At 37.2% G+C, this 23624-nt stretch overlaps 2 protein-coding genes and 1 long non-coding RNA gene across 3 annotated transcripts; all 3 read left to right on the forward strand.

The window, feature by feature from the left end:
- The first annotated feature begins 180 nt into the window (after positions 1 to 180).
- LOC136281044 (uncharacterized) lies at positions 181 to 5391 on the forward strand. The gene is made up of 4 exons (XR_010717544.1): positions 181 to 300; positions 3613 to 3684; positions 4116 to 4224; positions 4379 to 5391. It is a non-coding gene; the product is annotated as an uncharacterized lncRNA (long non-coding RNA).
- Positions 5392 to 7278: 1887 nt separating this feature from the next.
- LOC131787617 (uncharacterized) lies at positions 7279 to 12376 on the forward strand. The gene is made up of 7 exons (XM_059104694.2): positions 7279 to 7392; positions 8611 to 8951; positions 9036 to 9179; positions 10005 to 10127; positions 10829 to 10957; positions 11550 to 11930; positions 12094 to 12376. Exons 2-7 carry the CDS (start codon positions 8627 to 8629, stop codon positions 12333 to 12335), a joined length of 1344 nt encoding a protein of 447 aa, XP_058960677.2. The 5' UTR covers positions 7279 to 7392; positions 8611 to 8626; the 3' UTR covers positions 12336 to 12376.
- Positions 12377 to 19778: 7402 nt separating this feature from the next.
- LOC136280747 (eggshell protein-like) lies at positions 19779 to 21725 on the forward strand. Its single transcript, XM_066166431.1, has 2 exons — positions 19779 to 20015; positions 21654 to 21725. Exons 1-2 carry the CDS (start codon positions 19779 to 19781, stop codon positions 21723 to 21725), a joined length of 309 nt encoding a protein of 102 aa, XP_066022528.1.
- The last annotated feature ends 1899 nt before the right edge of the window (positions 21726 to 23624 follow it).

Below are 23624 nucleotides of genomic sequence, written 5' to 3' on the forward strand. Positions count from 1 at the left end.
GCCCCCAGTTGATGAGCCTGCTTCGAAATCGACTGCGACCTCGCATTGCCAGAATTGTAACCGAGGAGTACTAGAAACGAGTTTCCGAGAATCATTCGTTGTCAATCCTATTGGTTAGTAGTAAAACCGAGCGAACAGTGGAGGAGTACTATTGACAAGTTTCCGAGTCGGATGGTTTTCGGAAATTGTCGGCTATTACAAGAGTCCATTTACCAACAGTCAACGTTCTAGAATTAGACACTAACATGTTTGGTCACCTCAAATGTAAAGAATACAGTTGAGAGACCTACGATGGCGAAGGTAAAATGTAATCTTAAATAGTTTTGCCACAAGAATGTATGTTTTGTACTGCATTTGATTCGAGAGATCCTCTAAATCAAAGGTTCCTTAGTCGGGTCATAGAATCTCGGATAGCTAACCTTTTAACTCGCGAGATCTGATCGATAATTCTCTCTTCTTAATCCTGCTCATTTACTCATTAATAAGTTACAAGAAATTGATGTTAGATCAAGAAAACAACTTCTGCCGGATAACTTTGAGTATTCTCATTACCTACTGGCTGGATAATGAATGAATATTGTAGGGAGAGGTTGAAGATTAATCACTTATGGGAGAGGGAGGGTTTCCAAATACTACAGCCAGAGGGACAGCTAATATGTAAAGCCAGCTTAGCCCAATTTTACCAACCATTTGATTGATAGAAAACTTTTCTGCAATTCTCTCCTATCCAAAAGTCAGTTGGAACTGTTTTACACGAAAATTTTGATACTCAGTTGTGATCTTATTCCTCTATGTCAACTTGGGACCATTATGAAATCTGATTTTAGATCTCAAAGCTTTAGATAAAAAATTAAGTGTCATTCTTTCTGACTAGAATGTGATTAACTGGATGTTCTAAATAGGATAGAGAAAATTATTCCAAAAAGGCTTCTGAACAAAGGAATATAGAAACCCATGTTAAACTTTAAACTTAACCTAAGAACTAGCCTTTGAACAACTGGGCCTTGGTCAATAGAATCTTAAAAGGGGGGGAGGGGTGGTCCTGATCCTCTTTCTTGCACAAATATAAGGAAACTTTGGGTTTTACACACGTAAGAGAAAAATCTTCAAATCTCTTTTCTTCTGTAAAAGTTTTCAGGGAATCTTGTGGAAATGACAGAAAAGGTTTCCAAGTCATGTATATTTCAGGAGGCAGATGACACCTTATGCTGGTTCATAAATGCATTAATTAATTACACTTGCTTTTCTATGAAATTCATGCTTTACATTTTTATTTTGGCCTTAATCATGCATCATGTATAAACCGTTTGCTAGCCTCTTTGAAAATCACCAGTTGGAAGGATACCTTTTATTTTACCTGGCCTTAGCTTACTTTCATTTACAGTTTGATTAATGGGATACTTTTCTACATCTGCCTCTTGTTTACCTCTTCATTGGAATAACTTTTCAGGAATACTTTCATGCTCTGTGGTCTTGTTACTAAGATCAATATGATCCTTGTTAGCTCAGAAAATACAATTGTATGATGAGAAAGTTTTTATATTTTGTATTTGAAAATGAGCTTTGGCTCAAAAAGGTATCACATAACTTTGATTTGTACTTTCTTTTTTTGGAGATCTCTTTACTACTAAAAATTAAACATCTTGTTACAGTATAAGTTATCTGGCAGAAAGAACACAATACTCATTCAAACCCAACTACTTCAAACCAACTTGTAATATTTTAACTAAGCAGCAATTCCTAAAGCTGTACAGTAATTATCCTTAACCCTTTAACTCCCATGAGTGACCAAGACAGAGTTTCTCTGGACAATATCAATTGAGTATCAACCAAATAAGTGATGAAAATATCAGTTTGGGGATAATTAGTTTATACAATGTTAAATTCTTTGAACTAACATTATAAGAATTGTATGGTTGACAGTAGGGAGAATTACAAATTTGATCTGGGAGTTAAAGGGTTAATAAACTTGTTTAAGCACTCTACAGTCTCTATCCCAGCTCACCACTAACAGAAACTCACAGTTTTCTCCAAAGTTTCTTGAATGAACAATCTTGCACAGTAACTCTCTGTCAGTATGGCTTTCCAAGCAGTTGACAATCACAAAATCTACAACTAGTACATGAGTTAATCCTTATATACATTTACAAAGTATTCTAGAACATTCTCAAAGCTTTCAACACAACTATTTTGGTAGTATTACATCATGATTTATATGGCCTAGTTGAATATTTCTAGAAAGTTCCATAGCATGCATGTCAGCATGACCAGGTATTCAAGAAATTTCTAGAAACTCATCTTTATGGGTATCATCCATAACAATCTTTAAAATGACTTGAATCTAAAAGGCTTTGTAAACTTTAACACCTCAGCCAGTTGTACTGAAATCTGACATGTATTCTGCTTAAGCCTGGACAGAAATTCTTTGAAAGGAACAGTATCACCATGATGTTTTCTTATGATTGAAAATAATGTTGACAAGACTAAACATTACTTAACCCCTTACATCTTAGTACCAGTATACATGTTCTCTCACTGTTCTCCATACATTTCTTAAGGCAAGAAGAATGTGTTTAACAATCAAGAGCTTCTTTTAATTGTAATGAAAGATGAAAGAAAAATGTGCACAATTCCTATATATCAAAGGGTAAATGCACAGCCTTGCTCCTAAGTACTAAGCTGTTTCTCCAGCCTGTAGAGTTAACCCTTTGACCCCTAAGAGTGACTAGCATCTAGTTTCTCTTTACAATATTACCCCTGAAGTACACATTACCAAGGAAGCTCTTAATTGTTACACAAATTTTCATTGTCTGCACATTAGAATATGTCAAGAGAACATATGTGATAACACGCATGATAAGGCAAGTGTGTAGAGGGTTGAGACAGGAGAGAATTAAAATTTTCTTTTAGGGTGATTCTAAGGAATTGTTAGTCTAACAGGAATGTGTGGAACTCTTATATTACCAAATCTGTGAATATACTTAAGCTAAGCTGAGTTTGTCCACAACCTGTTCTTCTGGCTGATAGTATTTTCTAAGCTATCCAAGATCCTACTGACCAGAGGGACAGTACAAAGGAACTTTGATTTACAATATCATCCCCATCAATTGCATCACAAAACAAAGCAGTGCATTCTTATGGCAATGCTATTTAACTCTTTCACTCCCAAGATCTCATTAGCAGTTCTCTTTACTGTCTACTGTACAATTCTTTTGATAGCATGGACTAATAAGTTCCAAATTGATATTTTCCTTCATTTTCACTACTTGTCTGCTTGATATTGTTTTGATATTTTGAGGAGAAATTCTGTCTTGGTCATTCATGAGAGCTAAAGATTTAAAACTCATCTTCATCTTGGCTAGTAGAAGTCTGAGGATCTAAAGTGGTGAGCTAAAACTCAGAATGTTAAACTTATCATCAGCTTGTGTGAATCTGAACAGCCAGCATAAATTATTTTAAACATACATACATACATATACTTTATTTATGCTTGAAATTCACAGTGTAGCTGTAGAGCTAATATCTTCAAGAAAATAAGCTAAAATAAAATAAAACATGCTATATTACAATTCCAATATTATTTATAAACTATTTAAAACATTATGCATGCAGGGGGAAATATAACTTGTAGATCTACTGTGGAAAAGCTTCATATCTGAGGATCTCCTGCTTGAGACATGTAAGGTAAACATGTAGGGTAAATAAAAATTGTCATGTTTTCTTTAAAAATGTCACCTGAATTGCAAATCATGTTATTGGAATAGTCCACTATATTGCAATCACCAACAATTTCCTAAAACCTCATGACTCAGAGACTCATTTGCAGTACTCCTTCATTTTCCTTTTAGCCTGTAAGATTCAGGCACAGCTTAACCCCTCCAAAAGAAACTTGTTCCCAGAGAGGTTCCTCAGTGTGTTACAAACCACCTCATCCCAGAAGTTTCTCACTTATTTTTCTTCCAAGTTGGCAGTGAGACTGACAAATTGACACCAAAATGGCTCTGACATGTATTTGGAGAATTAGTCCAATTCAGTTCAGCAATACAAGTTTTGAGTGCCGATATATTCTGGAAAAGAGAATTTAAAGCCATATTATCAAAATTCATCTAAACTAGGAACGCAGGGACAGGAGCCGCACCCATCAGTACTTGCAGCACCATAAGAAACATACTTCAGCCAGCAGTGCTGCTCTCGATAAAAAGGCAGCCCACGAGACATTTACAGGTAATTAATCCGTTAGACACAAAAAATAGTGCCGCTAAATAACTTGCCAAATGTCTAGAGGCAGAGAATGCTGTCACCATTTAAAGTCAAATAATCAGTTACGTAACGGTTACCAACAGAGGAACTTGATAACCATCCCTTGCAAATTCCATAGGGACCACATTGGCTGTGCTATTACCTGCACCACCCAAGTCACATTCTTGTTGCATAGTAATCAGAAGAAGAGCCCCCAAAATTCCCAATTACTCGCTACCATAACTTGTGAAAGGATTCCAAGGTCAGTCACATGGATCTGGTTTATGATAAGATGAAACATCCTAAGACAATCAATTGGAATACACCACCACATTCTACCACGCTCAGTAAACGTCAGTGGTATCCTGAAAACCTGACTACAGGTGACTTGACCTGCGCTCCCGTAAAAAAAAGTCATCCCCATTTCTATAGGATTTAGTAACATGGGTTACTGTTCCTCCTCCCGGATGGAATGCCACGAGAAACTTATCAGGTTCCTTCAAAGCATCTCTTTTCATTTTCCGGAATGATCATCAGAGGAGAAAGGAGGGACTATGAGTATGGAATGTCTCAAGCCAGCGCATGGCTCAGATGTCTGCCTCTTTGTTTACCTCTGTTCAACGATGAGAACAATGCGTGCCTTGTCAGAGACCTCAACGCGTTTACCATCCACACTTCCTAAGCACACGTGCGTGGCACAAGAAAAGAGTCAACAAACAATCAAAGCATACAGGTCATGTGTGCACACTGGACGTCTACATTCCCTGAATGGAGTTTTCTTTTAAGATGTAGCACTTGAGAAAGGAATGACATAATAATTTCTGACAAAGAGAAATAGCGGAACAATTGCAAAATAAGAGATGTTGTCAGTGCTGTGCGAAAAGGAATTGGAATATTTTAACTTTCTCCTTTGTCTTTTGTTAATGGGGAGATCACTAGGATTGATTATTTTCATGTATGACCGAGGTACATTTTCTTAAGATGTAAAGAAAATAATCACGTTCTCTATTTATGTAGTGTTTATATGCGAGGTAACTTTTGTTGCGTAACAGTGAGAATAAATGAAGCATCGACAATTAGCATCCTGCTAAATTAAATCTGGTGTGTGAACAATAAATGATTTTCACCTGTCCACATTTCAAGTGGCCATTTCGCGCGAATGGATATTGTTTTTCAAACCCGAAATTTTTAGCTTGTGTTTTTGTTTTCGGTGGTCTAGTAAATCATTGGGTGCTGAGGAAAATTTTGCATTTTCATCCTCGCCGATTTTATTTTTTATTTACACCTTCCCACCCTCATATTCAGTTTAATTTCTCAGTTCACCCACTGATCTTCCATTAGTGGAGAGGAGACCCATACATCTGAGATACCTTTTACCAACACTGAAAAAGCCACATGGGTTGCTAGTGAAACTATTGGTTTATATTTTATCACACTAATATCAGTCGAGAGAGTCAGCTCAATAACCATAAAGCCAGTCATGGCTAACTGACTTAAAACTTTTCAATACATTTTTTGTTGCGAAATAATTCTAAGTCATTCAACAAACATCAATAAGACTTTACGGATCAGAGACTCAGCAAGGAATTGTGCCCTCACTATACATGTATCAAATAAACGAATTCACTTGCTGAAAGCAAAATTTAGCATTTACCGTTGTAATAAGGAGTTGACTCGAAAGAGTTTAATTCAGTCGTGTCTATGATAAAAAAGTGCGTGCTTCTCACAATCTTCTTTTTCTACCTTTGTTTTAAATGAACGTTCAAGTTCTTTATGGTCAACTCAATCAATTTGAAAGTGACGACAAAACAACGAACTAGTTACCTGTCTGCTGATAGATGACATCACAATCAGTTGACAGGAGATCGAGACGGGAATAGCCGAAATTAAGTCTTAGTCACAAAATAATTTATGCCGCAAAGTCACTCATTTTAAACAAAAGAAACAACTTGTTTTTTTTCCTTCTAAGTGCTTTATTATGATAATTTAAGGCAGTTTAATCTCAAAGGTGCGAAATTTGCGCGCAAAAAAGAGGATAAGGATAAGGTATAGTTTATGATAGATTATTCTTCCACCAAAATTTCTCAGTACTGTTCCAGAAAATTATCCTGTTCCTTTATTAAAGGAATATAAAGTTATTCATAAACTAACATGCTTGCAACAATTCTTCGGCAAACCGAACTTTCCCTAGAAGTTCGCCCTCGTGAACATCCTGTAGACCTGAACAATCATCAACTTTTGTCTTTTCCTCTTAACCTCTCTGTAAACTTCAGATTTTCAAAATAGGTAATAATGATTAAAAAAAAACCAGTGGCTAAAAGCGCTGAATAATTAATGACACAAACATACAAGCAGGTTTCCTTGTTCAAAACGTATGTTTAAATTTTCAATTTTTGAATTTCGATGCTGAATTGGCTACAAAATGCATTTTCTAGCCAAGTGGTAGGAAAAATTGTTTCTGGAAAGAAAAACACTTCCTTTAACATTAAAAGTCGTAAACTGTTGTGTTTAATTGCAATTAAGGAGTATTCTTCATTTGTATAATCGTATCCACTCAATATATACAAATGATTCTTAACATAACAGGGTGGCTAGGGTCCCAAAAACACCACAGTTACAGGGTGTAATTCTGGATGAAACGATATCTTTCTTACTTCTAATTCTCATTGGAGACTCAGAATTAACAGCACCGTTGTTTACTCAAATCTTCAAACAAATAATAACCTGTCTTAGATACATTTCGCGCGCACACAGTTTGACTTCCTCCTTATACTAGCTCCTTTATGATACGAACTGTGTTTTAATGGAAGATGGAAAGGAACGAGTTTTTAGAGGCGAACGAATTCTGAGATTTTTATAGGAATATTAAAAATTTAATTTCTTTTTTTACGTTATGACAAGGATATAATGTTTTGACTCCCCGCCAAAACAGATATTCAACTCAGATTAATTTACAAAGTAAATCTTCAGGTGGCATTTTAAGGGAGGTTTTAAAATAGGGTATCGTGTTGCCATGCTGCATCATTTTAGCACGTATCAGCCTTTAGAAGGTTCTTATCTCAGCGAAGGCTGGGTTTAAACGACCATTACGTTTCCAACTGAAGGTCTTTGTATTGATCTTGAAAGGAAAGGAATTCTGCGATACTCCCTCAGGTGAGTCTCTAGTATAAGAGAAGTTGTTCGATGAGATACATTTTAACTAACAGTTCCATTCTTAGTGGAAATCTTCAGCGCTGCCAAGCGTAGGAGATGCATTTTCAAGTTGTATTTGGATCAAAAACAAAAGAAAAGTATTTGGAAAGTAAGATCTTTAAGTCAACATTATTAGCCACTTATAATTTGAATCTATGGTAAAAATTATATTTGAAGTCGAGTTTAAATATGGCAACAGATTATCAGTTTAAATATGATCGAAAACGTTCGGTTTATCATCGTGGTTGATACATGTACCTCTAAATATGAAATGGTGTCGAGGAAATCGTAAGACACGAAGGTTAGGGATATAAGTTAAAATGACTCAAAATGAGCCACAGTTTCTCCTCGAAGACTCAGAACTTAATTCTCCAACTCAAGCGCCTGTTTTTTTGCTTTTTTATTGATTTACAAAAAGATGTTCCCTTTTGTGATCGAAATGACTTAAGATTAGACTGGAAATGCCCCGCCTATTAGGTTTTAACTTTAGCTGCTATTTGTTTCAGTCCAGGCTGTGTTTGCACGAAAAAAAAAAACAGCAAATAAAGTCACGCTGAACTCGCGCGAAAAGTAAGAAGACGTCAAAATGAAATAAGAACATCAGTGACATACTTAGCTGCGGCTCGTGTTTTTCCTTGCAAGTGACGAATAACAGGGCTTACGATCAATAAATTTTTATTTCGTTCCAGAGTGAGTGGCTTTCGGTGTTATGGGTGTGCTCTGAAACGGTGGCGCTCTGTGTCTCCCTCAGAGATTCAGATATAGCTGTCGTGCTCTATAATTCTCTCTTGCACAGGGGTGCTATTCTGTAATTGCATTTATGGAGCTTCCTGACGCAATTTAGAACCGCAGACAAACGCACTTTAGTACTATTTTAGCAGCCGTGTCTTATCGACCTGCACCAGATCGTACCACATCGCACACACACGCTTGCGCATTAGGTCTTTTTGCATGCGTGTTATATAGCACGTTTCACGGGCGTCCCGTTTGTAAGACTGCTTGGAACAAAGCCAAACAAAATTCACCATGCCTGTCTTTGCTTTGTTCATGAACTACATGTCCCGTTGCACGTATCGTGTTTTAACCCGCGTGCCCCTATAATTACATGCTCCCTGTTTTTCTGTGGATGGCTACATAAGTGTAGATATGTGCAGCATTAAATTCCGATTTTCATTTCAGTTAGGAAAAAACCACGATGGTGATCCAAGGGTTCTTTCATTTGCCAGTTGTCCTCTCCCTATTGGTATCGTTTCATTCAGTATTTACACAGTACCACCGTGATACTCGCGAAGACTCCATCTTTGGGATGATGTTACAAAATCACATCTTTAAAACAATCACCAGAGCTGCATTCGGCGATGAGTGTTTACGGGAATGTTATCATGACATCAGATGCCAAAGCTTTAACTATGTCTTCACCCAAGATAAGTGTGAGCTGAGTAATCGTACAAAGGAAGCCAGGCCTGAAGATTTTGTGCCCAACTCTGAGAGATATTACTTCAGACGAGACATGAATAGAGGTAAGCCTTCGGATCAAAATAGTAAAGGTTACCAGTTACCCAGTACGGAAACAAAATATAGTCTTTCTCTCTTCCAATTTACAGTAATCCTCGGTGCCATTCCAGAGCTTCCTGCAGACTCGTGCAAGGAAATCAAGGCCAGTGGAGGTGGACAAGCAGTCAGTGGTTATTACTGGGTGAATCTCATTAAGAGAGCAGTTCTACTTCACTGTGACATGAAGATCGAAGGTAATTTTATTGATCAATAGTGATGCCAATGAATTTGAAAGCGATCTTCAAACTACTTTCACTACTTAACAGTAGTGAAAGTAGGGCCTAAAAAAAAAACAGGTTTGTACGGGATTTGAATCCATGACCTGTGCGACACCGGGGCAACGCTCTACCAACTGAGCTAACAAGCCAAGTGGGGTATTGCACTGGTATAGCAGAGGTCATGGGTGCGAATCCCGTACAGGCCTGATTTTTTTTTTTCGGGCCTTATTTCACTACTCCTTAAGTAGTGTTCATTAATGCGAAATCTTTAAAATTATTTCTTAAACCGCAGTTCACATATATGGTTTTCATATGTTTACAGTCATTGGTACTATTGATGTCAAACAGCCTCTGTGATTTCTTTCGACTAAGTATAGATACATTGATACATTCGATGGATTGCGTTTCAAAATAAATGTACCCAGGTGGGCTATACCATTGCCTTGCCTTGTTAAAAGAATAAATCGTTTTTGAGTCAAACTCTTAGTAGATTTAAAGATTTGGCTTTAAAGAAACAAAAAGGGGGAAGATACATGATAGTGAATCGCAAATGACATATAGCAGTTGAAACGAATGCTGTTAAATGAAAGAAGTCATCAGGCGAATAATACTATGTTGGCCGGTTGCGCAGTTCAGAACCGCGGAGACGCGGGTCGCTCTTGAACTGTACGACATAGTATCTCGAATCCAATGAATTGCGTCAATAACAAAATGCTTGCGTGAAACCTACGAAAACAACCGTCTTTTTCCATACTTATTTATTGACTTTGATAAAACAAGTTATGATCCCTGTATTTGTAGATGCTGACGAATGCAATGCCTCTATCCCTGTTTGTGACGCTAACGCTGATTGCAAGAACACTCTGGGTTCATACAGTTGTTCGTGCAAAGCCGGATTCCTGGGTGATGGAAAAACTTGTAGAGGTGAAGAGACACATTAATTCATATAGACTTCAGTGTAACGCGAGAACCCTTGCGGTAAAGAGAGAGAGGAGGGGGGGCACGGTATATGTTATTTCTGGCTTCTCGATCGCCGTCTCCTTCCTATGTGTACCTCCTCGAACAGATGGTAATTTATTATGGTCCAAAAGCCCTTATCATCCTCAAATGCCATGTCTGAAATCTCACTGAACTAACTGAAGATAACTTTCATACATGTATGTGGCAGATTAAACTCTAGCCTTCCCCCCCCCCCCTTCCCGTGCCATGTCTGAAATCTCATTGAACTAACTGAAAATAACTTTCATACATGTATGTGGCAAATTAAACTCTAGCCTCCCCCCCTCCCCCCCTCCTCATTCATTTGGGTCTGAAGATTTCACGCCAGTGAATTAAGTTTCAATAATATTCTCAGCAAAAAGATGAAGTAAGCCGAAAGAGAATTTATGGTATTAGGCTGTTTCGATTTCAAGTTGATAATTTTTAAAAAATATTTCGAGGTTAGTATTATCACCAAGGACATTTCTATTTTAACGACTGTGAATTTATGAAAGTCATATATTTGAACTGCGGATAAAGACGTGACCACGAAAATAGATCATTACTGCGAAGATCGCTTTCATATTCACATTTAAATTCTAGCGCTCATTTAAATCTCATCTCCACATTGGTAAATTTGCCAACAGATATTGATGAGTGTAGTGCTTCTATTCGGGTGTGCAACATAAATGCCGACTGCCACAACACTCTTGGCTCTTATAGCTGCTCCTGTAAGCATGGATTTACTGGTAATGGAATGACATGTGCAAAGCGAGGTAAACTTTCTTTAAAACCCATCTCAGACTCGGTCGTTTTCATTTTTAATCTGAGCAATCTTAAAGCCCTAAGTATCCAAATCGGGAGTTGATGTGACGATTTAGAGTCTTAGTGTAACCCATTATACTTCAGATTCATTTTAAGATTATTACTGGGCTGCTTTATTTATTTTCAAATATCAGAGCGAACTGTCGCAACAAAGTGGTGCTACTATTTGCAGTGCAGATCTGTTTACTAAATAATAAAACTAAGAAATTAAATAAATACTTGGGCGAAAGAAAGAAAAAAAAAAGGAATTATTTGAATCAAGTACCAACCAATTAATCTCATCCTACCTTGTTCTTGAACTTTCATAGGAAAATCAAAAACGTTTTCCATAACGTTCGACTATCCGAGTTGTACCTCCCTGTCGTTCTAAATACCTTTTATAGGTCACAAGAACCTTTAATGTGTGACTTTTTTCTTTTCCCTATTGCTTTTATTTCACGTGGATATCATTTGATTACGCACGGCATTTTGAAGTCGTCACTAACTCAATTTGGAATAGTCTTGCTAGCATTTCAATTTTCCACACTCCTGTTTATTTTACAGATGCTAAAAACTGTGCTGATAACTATAATTCAGGCAAACGAAGCAGTGGCGTCTACTCCATCAATCCAGACGGTTCAGGTGCCTTCAGTGTTTTCTGTGACCAAACAACGGCTGGTGGGGGGTGGACTGTGTTCCAGAAGAGACTGGACGGCTCTGTTGACTTCTATCTCAACTGGATTAACTACAAAACTGGCTTTGGTAGCTTGAATGGGGAGTTTTGGCTCGGACTGGACAAAATACACCGCCTTACTAACAGCAGTAATTACAAGCTTCGTGTTGATTTGGAAGACATGTCGGGAAATACAGCCTATGCCGAGTACAATGTCTTTACGGTTGGCAATGAGGCAACAAAGTACCAACTGAACGTCAGAAATTACTCGGGTAAGTTTTCGTTACGATCTCTTCAAAATGCCTATGATTCAAGTTTGAAAAATCGAGTGTTTCGAGTTCTAGTCCACTACCCTGATGTCTAAGCCCCTACCTCTAAAATGGCTGTTGCTGTGAACAAATGGTCGGTGTTTATTTATTTAACCTTTTTTTTCAGGAAACGCTAGTGACTCGCTGGCTTACCATAATGGTTATCCATTCATGACAAAAGATATTTCCTCTTCCAATTGTGCTGTGACCTATAAAGGAGCTTGGTGGTATTATGGTTGCTACCAAAGCAGCCTAAATGGTGTTTACCATAATGGAGAGTACACCGGTTATGATAGCATTCGGTGGCATGGATTCCTACATCACTCAGCCAAAAGAGCTGAAATGAAGATGAGACCGATCAATTTATAGAAATTGAGGACAGATACTTTATTGCTGCACACCTGTGTCACCTCTTGTCAGGGCTTGGTGAGTGGGGAGGGGGCTGGGGACAAGAGAGGGTGGGGGGCTTTTTACTCTCTTTCTCTCTCTCACATGCTGGGAACAAATTATGTAGGACAATGATGTCACTGAAACAAGTAGCGGTAATAGCAAAGAATACGATTATCCAGTCAGTTGAGTAGTTTCGTACACGTAGAAATAGAGTATGTCTTCCAATTTAGGTGTGTTGGAAGTAAAATCGGTTTTTTTTATATCAAATACCAATTTTACCTGCATTAAATAAGTTTGCGTTTACGCTGCGTCCATTTTTGATATGCGACCACCGAATGTAAGGCGTGGAACCGAGTATGCATGGTCTGGAGGTCATAAGACAGATGCAAACTGTATTCCTAACGAACACAGATGGATTAATTTTCCATCCTAAATGTACTTATACTACAACCTGATGTTTTAACTTTGTACCATCAAAGGTTCAAGTTTTGATACCACGGAAATGAATCGAAAAACAACTTTTTAGTTTTTCATCTTAACGACTGGCAGATATTCACTTCGAAGGGAGAAAAAAAATCACTCTTACCTTACGTATTGTTAAGAAAGTCGTAAGTATAAAGAGTAATTGTTTTGTTAATAACTACACTTATCTTGCGCTAGGCAGTAATTTAGTTGTAAATTTGCTAGTGTTGTGTGTTTAATACATGGCTTTGTGAGATATCTGCTCAGCTTATCTTTACTAAATCACTGCAATTTGATATACATGCTAGACCCAAAATTTAGCAAGAACTCACTTTGCGACCAGAAGACTTAATAATTAATAAATAAAGACAAACAAAGTCTTGACTTCTCGCCGTTCTGAGGGAAAGGTAAAACACGAAAAAACACCAGGTGTGGTCAGGTGTGTTGTGTATTGACCCAACGATCAGAAAACAAGATAAGATCAAGATGGCGATTTTTAATAATCTGCCAACAAAACCTCAACCTCATGTACAAATCGCGTGGCATTGGGTGCTAGAAGAAATTCAAACAGAAAGATTTAAAAAGGTGCTTCTCTTTTTCTTGAGTACACTTCCGTTGTGCTTTACAACAGGACAGAGAATAGTCGGTGTTGCTTTGTTTATTTTATGATGATGAATTCGTCAATTTCCCAACGTATTCAGTTGAGGGCTTCAAATCAAACCTTATTCTTAAGTTAAAATTTGAAAATGCCACTGTTGATTTTCATAAAAACTAGTTTCACTCTTAGTAGCCTGTTGTGCTCGTATCATCTTATCCTTACGATAATAAAGTGTTACTGGTTTTCCTTCCGTTTGGTCACTTGTATTACAGATTTAGACTTCTAGAATGCATATTGCTACTTCCTTACTCACATGGACAAATTGAACCAGAAATGGATCGAGGCTCTTCTCCAGCCCTCTAATAACGAAAGAAAATAAAACTTTACAAACGCCTGCTTTGAAAAATAGTTTAGTGAGTGAATTAAAGTGGATAACGCAAAAGATGTGTTTAAACGAGTTTGATGGTTTCTTAATTTCGATGCAATGCAAAACTATTTTAAAAACAGTGAGCAACAGTTGCATGACCAACGTGCGCAACAACTTTCAGAAGTGATATCCTGGGTCCTCAGAGCGCAATGGCTTAGAAATCAGCCCCCCTAAATTCACTGTGACCGGTGCCTCCCGAGAGGTATATTTTTGTGATCTCTTCCGCGCAAAACGAAGTTCGACTTTAGATTAAGTGTCATTACCCTGCCCTCACGCAATGGCGGTCTATATAACTTTAATTATGATTAACAGAAGGTGAATTTCCTTAAGGAACTTTCACAATGAAAGCCGACCCCGATAAATAAACATTTAGTTTTTCTTTTTTTTTTAACTGAGCTCCTGCTGCTTTCACTTCACAGTAAATCGCTACATAGAATATAATGGAAATAAACATTTAGTTTTTCGTTTTTTTTTTTTAACTGAGCTCCTGCTGCTTTCACTTCACATTAAATCGCTATATAGAATATAATGGAACTTTTCTCTCACCTTACGCAAGTTCCGTGCAGAAACGACTTTCACCCTATTAGGCAAAACATTTCGGTAAAATCTAGCTTTTTTTCATTCTTTGCATGGGTTGTACAGCAGTCGTTTGATTCTGATTGCTTAATTGCTTAATGAGTTCTCTGGCGTGAGAGTTTGTTCATCCTGTAATTCATAGATGAATTGGGAAGCAAAATTGGCTCAGTTCCGTAAAATATTTACCCCTCTAGTTTGCATTTTTTTAAATTTCCAGTTAACAAAATGATTTAAGACTTCTGAGTGATAACTAATGCCGGAATTATTCCCAAAGGTCAACGAAATTTGACGAAATTCTAGAAAAAAGGGCTAGGAGGCTATAATATTTGCATCGCTCACTTTTCTTGTGGGAGAATATCACTTCAACGTAATTTACCGCTCGCTCATTGATCGAATACTATTATCAGTAAGGTTATCGCTGATAAAGATGAGGTATCATGTAAAGCAACGCTAACAAATCCACGCAAATTTCTGAGATGTAAACAGTGGCGGATTTCCAAATTTTTAAGATCAGTTTTCTCGGGGAAGTTTTAGAAGAACATTATGAGGTAAAAAAAAAAGCGCAGAAAAATTTTTCAGAGAAAGCCGGTTCTCGGCGGGTTCCCAAGGCTGAAAGAATACGTCCACGGATAGTTTCTTTACTTTTCGTGATTCAATCATTGCAGACGCATGATAAAGCGAAGAGAAGATTTACGACCTATATATGTCCTTTTCAAAATATTTATGAAATACGAAGGCGTTTCGCGTTAAACAAATTCAGCTGGTATGTATTATGAAAATAATGAAAATTATTTTCGTTAAGCGTAAGTACGGAAAATGTGGTTTTTTAACAACTTTTAAAAGAGGTGATAAGTACAAGTCGAGACTTCATGGCTGGAAAGCGAGATTCAGTTATAAAATAGTCCCAAGGGTCGGCGGTCGATAGCTTTTGTGTTTTTTTCCATATATGTCTGTTTCTTTATAATTGGCAGTGAAGATAAACGTAACAAGTGTATTTCGACACTTATGAATAATCTGTTGGGTGGTTATTAAAAAAGTCAACGAAAGGCAAATAAAAACGATCGATAAAAGGCGCAGAAGTCTTGTAAACAAAGAATTAAGCTCATTCTGAAATGCTTTAAAAAAGAGAAAAAATTATTTTCAGTGTCTCCTACATCGAAAAACGTTTTCAAGACTGTGACAACGATGGTGAAAATGGTTTTTTCAAATAGCCTACAAATTTGATCTTTTAAAACCGCCTGTCTGGAAAAGAAAAACAGGAAAAACGATTGTTGTTATTGACCGCGCATAAGCGGAGACGTTTCATTCGGAAGGTGACTAAGAGATGAACTTAGTAGATATTTTACTATCACCACAGTAATATTAAGATCCGACATAAATGTATTTTCATAATCCAATTATTACGATGCACAATGAAGAGAAGAGAAGTTCTTAAACTTTTATATCGGTTTTCAAGGTATTTTCCAAACATTAATTCAAATGTAGGCGTTTTAACCTAGACAATATTAATTGAGATAAATGCAATGTTTAAGATGGATATTTGTTTAAAAAAAATGCTAGACTTGCGTGGTGAGAACATGATAGGCTCGTCTGTGCTTTCAAACCACTAAACCTCAACCGTATTCATGAAGGTTTACGATGAGTAACACTCCATCAAGTTTGGACTTTACAAACCTACACCCTGCATCTGTCGGTTTGAAATTAGAAACTGTGTGTAATACAGAACATAACAAAACAATATGCTCCTTAGGTTCAAATTTTCAGGCCTCATTTTTTATTAATGGCAACCTGCCTGAGAATGAGCCTTACTACAATGAATTCCCAATTTCAAAGCAATTTATCTAATGGAGTCCGCTTGAGGATAAATGAAATATCGGTTAGACATCAATTTGTGATTGGCTATCGCACCACTACAAGGTTCAGCTTTAAACTGGTGGCGTATTTCTAGTAAACAAGTAGCTGTTAAGCTCCTTGCTTTGCTCATTAGCTCTCTAACATCAAAACGACTTTATTTCATCCCGTTGTTGTGGAAATGGCACTTCTACTCCACCTGTTTTTCATCTCGGTGGTTTTTCTCTCTAAACACGCTTTATCTTGCGCAAATAGTAAGTTTTATTTTTGCTTTTTGAAAATTTACATGTTTTTCCTTCTTCTAAATGTCTCAGGTCTGCAGTTCAGCACAAATTGTCAAAAACTAAAACTTTAGACTGTTGACATGATGGCTAAAGAACTATTTTTTATTTCACTATCTATTCACCATCCATTTCTTTGTTTTAATTAATTCCAAAAGGGATTTTCGACTCGTTTTCATTATATTTTACATATATTTTAAAGTAATTTCACGTTACGAATGAACAAACCCCGCTATTTCTTAACTCACCTGAATATTCCATGCTTATGGTCTAGACTTCCTGTTAAACATCCTTTTATAGATCCACAATGTCATCCAATTGGCGAGAATCTTGTGGTTTCATTGATATATTCGTGGAGTTAGTAACCAAAGTTCTGAAAAGCCACGCGCGCATGGAAAGAAATTTGATGTGTTTACTTCGTGAAAAAGGAAAAGTTTTGAATTCGAGCTATTTATCACCTTATTTTTACGGATGAGAGCACTTTACCAAATTACTCTTGATCAGTCACGATCTCTATCTGGGCATATTCAGTTGGCATTTATTTTGGTTAGTTAAGGGAACTCTGTTATTTCACCATGACGATATCTTTGCGAGCGGGTGCTATACATGTACTAGGACATTTGTCTCGTAATTTAAGAACTCAGCATTCGAGGCATATTTTGCCGTTATAGAACTTGTAGAGGTCTGAAATTTACGAAGAATTATGAATTATTGCTTTTGATATGAAAAAAATGAAACTGGGACGTGAAGTTAACAATGATGGAAAAGGAATACTGACTGTGGAGAAACTTCTCACTTAGCAGTTCGCTAAGGTTTAAACGATGTAGATATTTTAAATCACTACAGTGATATTGACAACCTTTTATTGAAATGTTTTCATAATTCTTTCAACAGCAATCCACAATAAAGCGCAAGGAGGATCAAATTTTGAAAGTGGTTTCCAGTATATTTGGTCAAAATTTAGTCGTTTTTTGTTAGCAAGTTTAATTGATATGAATGATAAAAACAACCAAAATTTTATAATAAAATAACTTTAAACTTGGGTTTCTCAAAGTTTTCGGTGTTTGTTCAAGCGTGATCATCAACTCTAGGGATGAATCGTTGAATACATCTCTTGCCTTGGACTGAACGTAAATCACATTAGCGGTTTCTTCTAAAATATATTTGCCACCAGTTCTTGGAACGTAGGAAGTCCCTTCACATTCTTGTGTGTTATTTCCGCAGGAATAATCTTCGCAAGAGCGCCTCCTTTTCGTCTTGCGCTACCGAAAAGTGGTGGCCTTGAAGAACTTGCATGAGAGCCAGTAAGAGAGCCACCATAGGTTAACAAATGACTTAATTGCCCTTTATGTTGTTCAGCTATCTGCGGGATGTTTGATGGCGAATTTGTGAAATCTTCCCCCATGACAAGAAGAGAAGATCCATCGTCTAAATGCAAGACATCAAATCGTTCTGAGTCAGTCGGCCAGTACGTCATGTCTCCAAACTCCTCCCTTAAGTACAACGAATTCGTTTCCACCTGAGAAATAAAATTTTCCTCGTTTGTTGTTTTCAGTGTTGAAGATTTCACTCCCAACACAACTGCTCGCAGGGTAACCACAGTTAAACACGATCTAAATTTTGGTTAAGATTACTTAATCTTGCAAATCTTGCATTGTTGCAGTCATGTTATCGGCCAAATGTAAATACAACGTGTATTGCCTGAAAAGCTCGAGAAGCCTCGAAACTGTCATATCCCCCGCTGCTATTCGTAATTTTAACACTTTTCCGTCCCTAGTCAAATCAAAGGTTTTATTGCTTGCCATGATGTCGGCGAACGGACAGTCCGAAAGAGCGCGAAACTTTCACTTCCTTCGCAGACTACAGGCGGGCCATTAGGGAGGGGGTGGTATCAGAAATTTACCCCCTCCCCCTCCCTCACCTTCATTCTATCCATGTTTTACAGTATGGTGTCTTAAAAGTCGATAGAGCTACATCACCCGCTCCAATATGCTCAAATACGTAGTCTAAGATCTTTTTAACTTCTTAGATAACATCCAAAGTCTGGCTGCTCGCTGTAATGAACAGAACTGAGGAAGACGCTCCAAAACGTCGTGAAAGACCGCGAAGAGACAGTTAAATTCTCACTTCCTTCCCAAACTCCATAGGCAAGGAAGCGGACCTGGCCATGGGGAGAGGGCGCTGGGGCCAAAAATTACCGTGCGAATGAACCCCTCCCCCACTCTCTTGGGTAGTTCTGTCAACAATTTTGAGTGTTTTGGCCGAAAAACAAAAATTGAAATTGGAATTAATTTTCAATTTTCAAGTTTTAGACTTCCGCCGAAAACAAAAAAACTTAGCCATGCCATAGACTGCAACATTGTTGGAAAAGCAAAATTGCAGCTCACTTTCATTTTTTTCTTTATTGTTGACAGGATTAATGTAAAAATATAAAAAGTCAAAAAGTCAAAAATGTTCGATTTGGCAATTGCGTATTATTTATGATAAAAAATAACAAAAATCAAAAATTGACATCGATTTTCAATTTTTGATTTTAAACGAAAATTGAATAGACGAATGACACGCGGACCTAGAAAGGGGTTGCAGGGGAAGTTACCTTTTCTAATTAATTGTTCCCTTTTGCATAAGGTGTTGGTGGGGGCGGATTTTATTACAGTGGAAGGAATTATGGTGGAACCACGGGAAAAGGTGGAGAGGGCGGTAAATGTAATTTCTGACGTTTGAGAGACATGGGAACGAATTAGTCAGAAATTAATATTCTGACGGCACGTTTGAGAGGTTCGCATGGCATCATGGTAGTTTCGGGTTATTTAAGCGTTTCGCGGGGAAATTAGGCCATTCTACGTCGGTCAGTCTTGGGTTGGGCCACTTTCTTTTATTTATTTATTTTTTATTTAATGTAATTTTGCTTTACAACTCTATGTAAAACATCACTCCTTTCATTGAATTTTCTGTGTAATTTAGTAGTGTAACTAGGTTTATTTTAGTTACCCTTTCCTCGGGGTATAGTGCTGCTGCATTAGATGAGGAATACGTTTCCACATAGTTTTTGGCCACTTCTAAAGAGTGGTTTTTTAGTGGTTTTTCGTATCTGGCGTAGCACAGCCTATTTTTGTATAATAGGTAGGATAGTAGTATAGTATATAGTAGGATATGTAGACAACAAGACTGGCTGACTTCTCCTAAATAAACTTTCACATTGAATATCTCGTCTGAGTGTAATCAGAATGGGATATCTGGAGGGAGCGTTGGGTGGTGGAGCCACGATTAAAGATATTGTGGGTGGGTTTGGTGGTGGTGGTGGCGGAGTACATAAATATAGCCAAGGAGGAGGAGGAGGTGGGTACTCTGGTGGAAGAAGTGGAGCCAATACAATGAATTCCTGTGGCGGTGGGGGAAGATCTTTCAATGCTAGGAAAAATCAGAGAAATGAACGCTGTTGCAAGACATCCACGCATGGTCAGGTAACTATAATGTTTTTGTTGGATTTTTGAACAAACTATAGACATGACCCAATTGTGTTACTTTGTCATAAACTTGATCAACCTGAACAATTTTTAAATTACGTCACTTATGTCATTTACAGTGTATCTGGTTAGGTACATCTCCATAATCATCATTTTGAAGGGAATGTTTTACCGGGAGCTAAAAAATTTTGGCTACACATAGAGCAATCAAAGCTCGCGTTATAAAATTCAGGCTAAGATAATATTTAGGAGAACCGCCAGCACCGGGTGAGATGAAACCCTCGTGAATCTGACAGAAAAATACTGAAATGTTTGAATTATAAGATTCCGCAAGGAAAGAACTTCACGAAAACGAGCTTTGTTTTAAGCTGAAAAAGAAATTTGCTCAGATTGACTGCTTTTGAAAGTGACGTGAATTTGCCTAATTTGGCAACCCGAGAACGTCTGAGAAAAAAAGTTACGTTTTATAAAAAATTGGAAAGTCACATCACGGTAACTGATAGGCCATGCAAAGCCTGTACTCTAAAGTACTTACTTTGCCGTGCGTTTTCGTGAGCATTTTTTCATGTAGAATGTCTCGTAGACGGTTTTATTGTTGTACCTGAATATGAAGATTACCTTGAAACACTTTTACTGTGCATTTTGTTGCATATTTTGTTGCCTTTGCTCGAGCTCCATCCACGAGGGATCTCCGAGCCGTCTTCTTTATTTTACTTTGGACTTAGGAGGGGGAAGATAGAAAAAAAAATGAAGGTTTATCTCCATTGCTGTTATATTTGTACTTAACATTTTTCTGCGAGTTTTGCGAAAGCTTTGGAAAACGTTTTTCAAATTGTGTTGTGAAACTTCTCAAAGATGTCTATCTAAACGCACCAATCGACCAATAAGAGCACGCATAATATCTAAAATATTTCATAGATATTGAACTTATGAAAACCATAATGTTGGTTTTCCACACGGATGTGTTTATTGGCGATGCGTGTCGATTTGAATTCAAAATCATTCATTCAGTATATGATCTAGTTGCGATTTATTTAATGTTAGCTTTATCCACGAGAAACTTCATTCACACAGTTAATTAACATTATTTTCGTTATTTTGAGACACCATTTTTCGTTGTATCGATGGCAAGGTATATATCCCACTGTATAATGACAAATTTTAAGCTAGTTATGAAGTTCATCAAATTTTAGAAATTCCATTTGCAGTAAGTTAAATCTTGATCAGCAGTCCTGTAATAACAACTTAAGGTCGATGAGCTCGATTTTCAAGTAATATCACAAGGTTGGGCAGTAATGTTTATATGGCAACCACTTTGTACCAATTTGAAAGTATGAGCAGCAGTGTTAATTGTAATATAGGGCAGACAAAAAGTTAGGTGTTCCCTCATTTTTACCAGAGATGATGACTGTTTTAATAAAAACATGTTTGCCAACTATATTTTTTTTCATGTTGGTTTATATTAATCTCCTAAACATCTGACAGGAAACGATTCTCAAGTGTCATAACACAACAAATGATGACATGTATTTCATGATGTTTCCGATTTTTTTCCTTTCTGTTCATCGAAATGCTTCATGATAAGATGTCTTGGGTGATGATATCACTCTATCAAACTTTTTCTTTCTTTCACAGATGAAGCACCGCAATTTCGGGGGAACCAGTGGGAAGGGGGATGGCTGGAGGGTTTTGGGTGTGTCACGATAAAATTTACCTGATCCTCATCAGGCGCTGTAATATCCTTATAATCCCCCCTCTCTCATTCGAATTTAACCGGCAGTAAATTTTCTAGTTAATAAGGCACTTAACCTTTCCGCGGCATTTCTTTAGGATGGCAAATTGCTCGTAATTTTTTATAAGTCGAGTGACGTTATATAAAGAAAGGAATTAAATATGTACATTCTTTTGTTTTACTTCATCTCATTTGTATTCTAATTTAGTTTCACACTTTCCTTTCTTTATATAACATCACTGAACGTATAATAATTTTGCATTTGATAATGTTGACACGTCGCCGTCGAAAATTCTATGAATTTAAATGTAATTCCTGCGATGCGAATTATCTAGGCAACACGAACCATTGCTTCAACCGAAGGTTGTCCGATACCACGGCTTGATACAAGTCGTCTAAAGTATTCAAGAGTCGTACGATCCGGAAACCATGGAAACGAAACGAGTCGTAAGGCTGTGCTTTCTATCCTTGAATGTAATTAGGGAAACTTAGATATTTTTTCACCACTTTGAGAGAACTGACCCCAGATTGTGGTGTGTCGATTCGTACGAGTCGTACTAGTCGTCAAGAAAACAAAGAAGGGAGGCAGAAAGCTTACTGTTCCTTAACAGCCAGGTTTTATGTACTCATTCCCTTGTTATATTTGCACTTCACGCGGTGCTTCGAGAACGTGGAATACTTTGTTTTTTTGTTCACTTCGCACGGTGCTTTTAGAACGAGGAATACTTTGTTTTTGTGCACTTCACACAATGCTTTTACAACGAGGAATACTTTGGTTTTTTGTGCACTTCGCACGGTGCTTTTAGAACGAGGAATACTTTGTTTTTTGCACACTTCACACGGTGCTTTTAGAACGAGGAATACTTTGTTTTATTGCACACTTCGCACGGTGCTTTTAGAAGACGGAATACTTTGTTTTTTGTGCACTTCGCGCGGTGCTTTTAGAACGAGGAATACTTTGTTTTTTGTGCACTTTACGCGGTGCTTTTAGAACGAGGAATACTTTGTTTTTTGTTCACTTCGCGCGGTGCTTTTAGAACGAGGGATACTTCGTTTTTTATGCATTTCGCACGGTGCTTTTAGAACGAGGAATACTTTGTTTTTTGTGCGTTTTACGGGGTGCTTTTAGAAGAAGGGGTACTAATGTTTTTCGTGCACTTCGCGCGTTGCTTTTCAGTACAACAAAGATTACTGTTGGTGGCTAGGTAGGTAAGACTTTATTTAATGAAGGTAACATTTGACAGTAATAAAACTGACAACCTAATGGCCCTCAAAAAAAACAAAACAAAACAAACTAATAGCAATAGTTGCAACAATATTAATGGTAATTAAAATAGTGTACAAGCCTTTGTACATTGCAAAATAAGATTATAAAATGTGGTTATATACAGATTTTAAAATTTACATGAATAACCGCGTAAGAATTTTATTGTTTGAAATTATTTTAAAAAGTGAACGCTTAAAGTTTTTGACATCGGTACCTAGTTTTTTCCATTCCTTTGTTGCTCTCACAGCAAACGTTCGACCATTTTCCTTACTTCTGTTATATCGAGGGCAACTTAAGTTAAGATTACAGAAACGGGTTGATCTATTATGTGTGTCAGAATTTCTGATAAGTAAATAATTTATATATTCAGGAGTATTTCCATTCAGCCTTTTATAGGTTAAAGTGTATCGATTACGTATGATTCAGCATAAAAGGGAATCCACTTTAGGGAGTTAAATAAGGCGACAGAAGGTGTTGTTTATTTGGCACCAAGAATTATTCTAGCCGCACGTTTTTGAAGACGTCGGACTTTCAAAAGATTTCCTTTATTGGAAGAAGTGCAAATCATATTGCCGTAAAGCATTATAGGTTTAATGATCGTAGAGTA

Source organism: Pocillopora verrucosa, chromosome 5 (genome assembly GCF_036669915.1).
Source record: "Pocillopora verrucosa isolate sample1 chromosome 5, ASM3666991v2, whole genome shotgun sequence".
In the NCBI taxonomy this organism is placed as follows: domain Eukaryota; kingdom Metazoa; phylum Cnidaria; class Anthozoa; order Scleractinia; family Pocilloporidae; genus Pocillopora; species Pocillopora verrucosa.

What these genes read in the sequence shown, in the direction of transcription:
- LOC136280747 (XM_066166431.1), top strand. Translation starts at nt 19,779, where the DNA reads ATGGGATATCTGGAGGGAGCGTTGGGTGGTGGAGCCACGATTAAAGAT. An exon ending in AGACATCCACGCATGGTCAG is followed by an intron (nt 20,016 to 21,653) that starts GTAACTATAATG and finishes TTTCTTTCACAG; the next exon opens with ATGAAGCACCGCAATTTCGG.
- LOC131787617 (XM_059104694.2), top strand. Translation starts at nt 8,627, where the DNA reads ATGGTGATCCAAGGGTTCTTTCATTTGCCAGTTGTCCTCTCCCTATTG. An exon ending in CTGTGACATGAAGATCGAAG is followed by an intron (nt 9,180 to 10,004) that starts GTAATTTTATTG and finishes CTGTATTTGTAG; the next exon opens with ATGCTGACGAATGCAATGCC. An exon ending in GAACGTCAGAAATTACTCGG is followed by an intron (nt 11,931 to 12,093) that starts GTAAGTTTTCGT and finishes CTTTTTTTTCAG; the next exon opens with GAAACGCTAGTGACTCGCTG.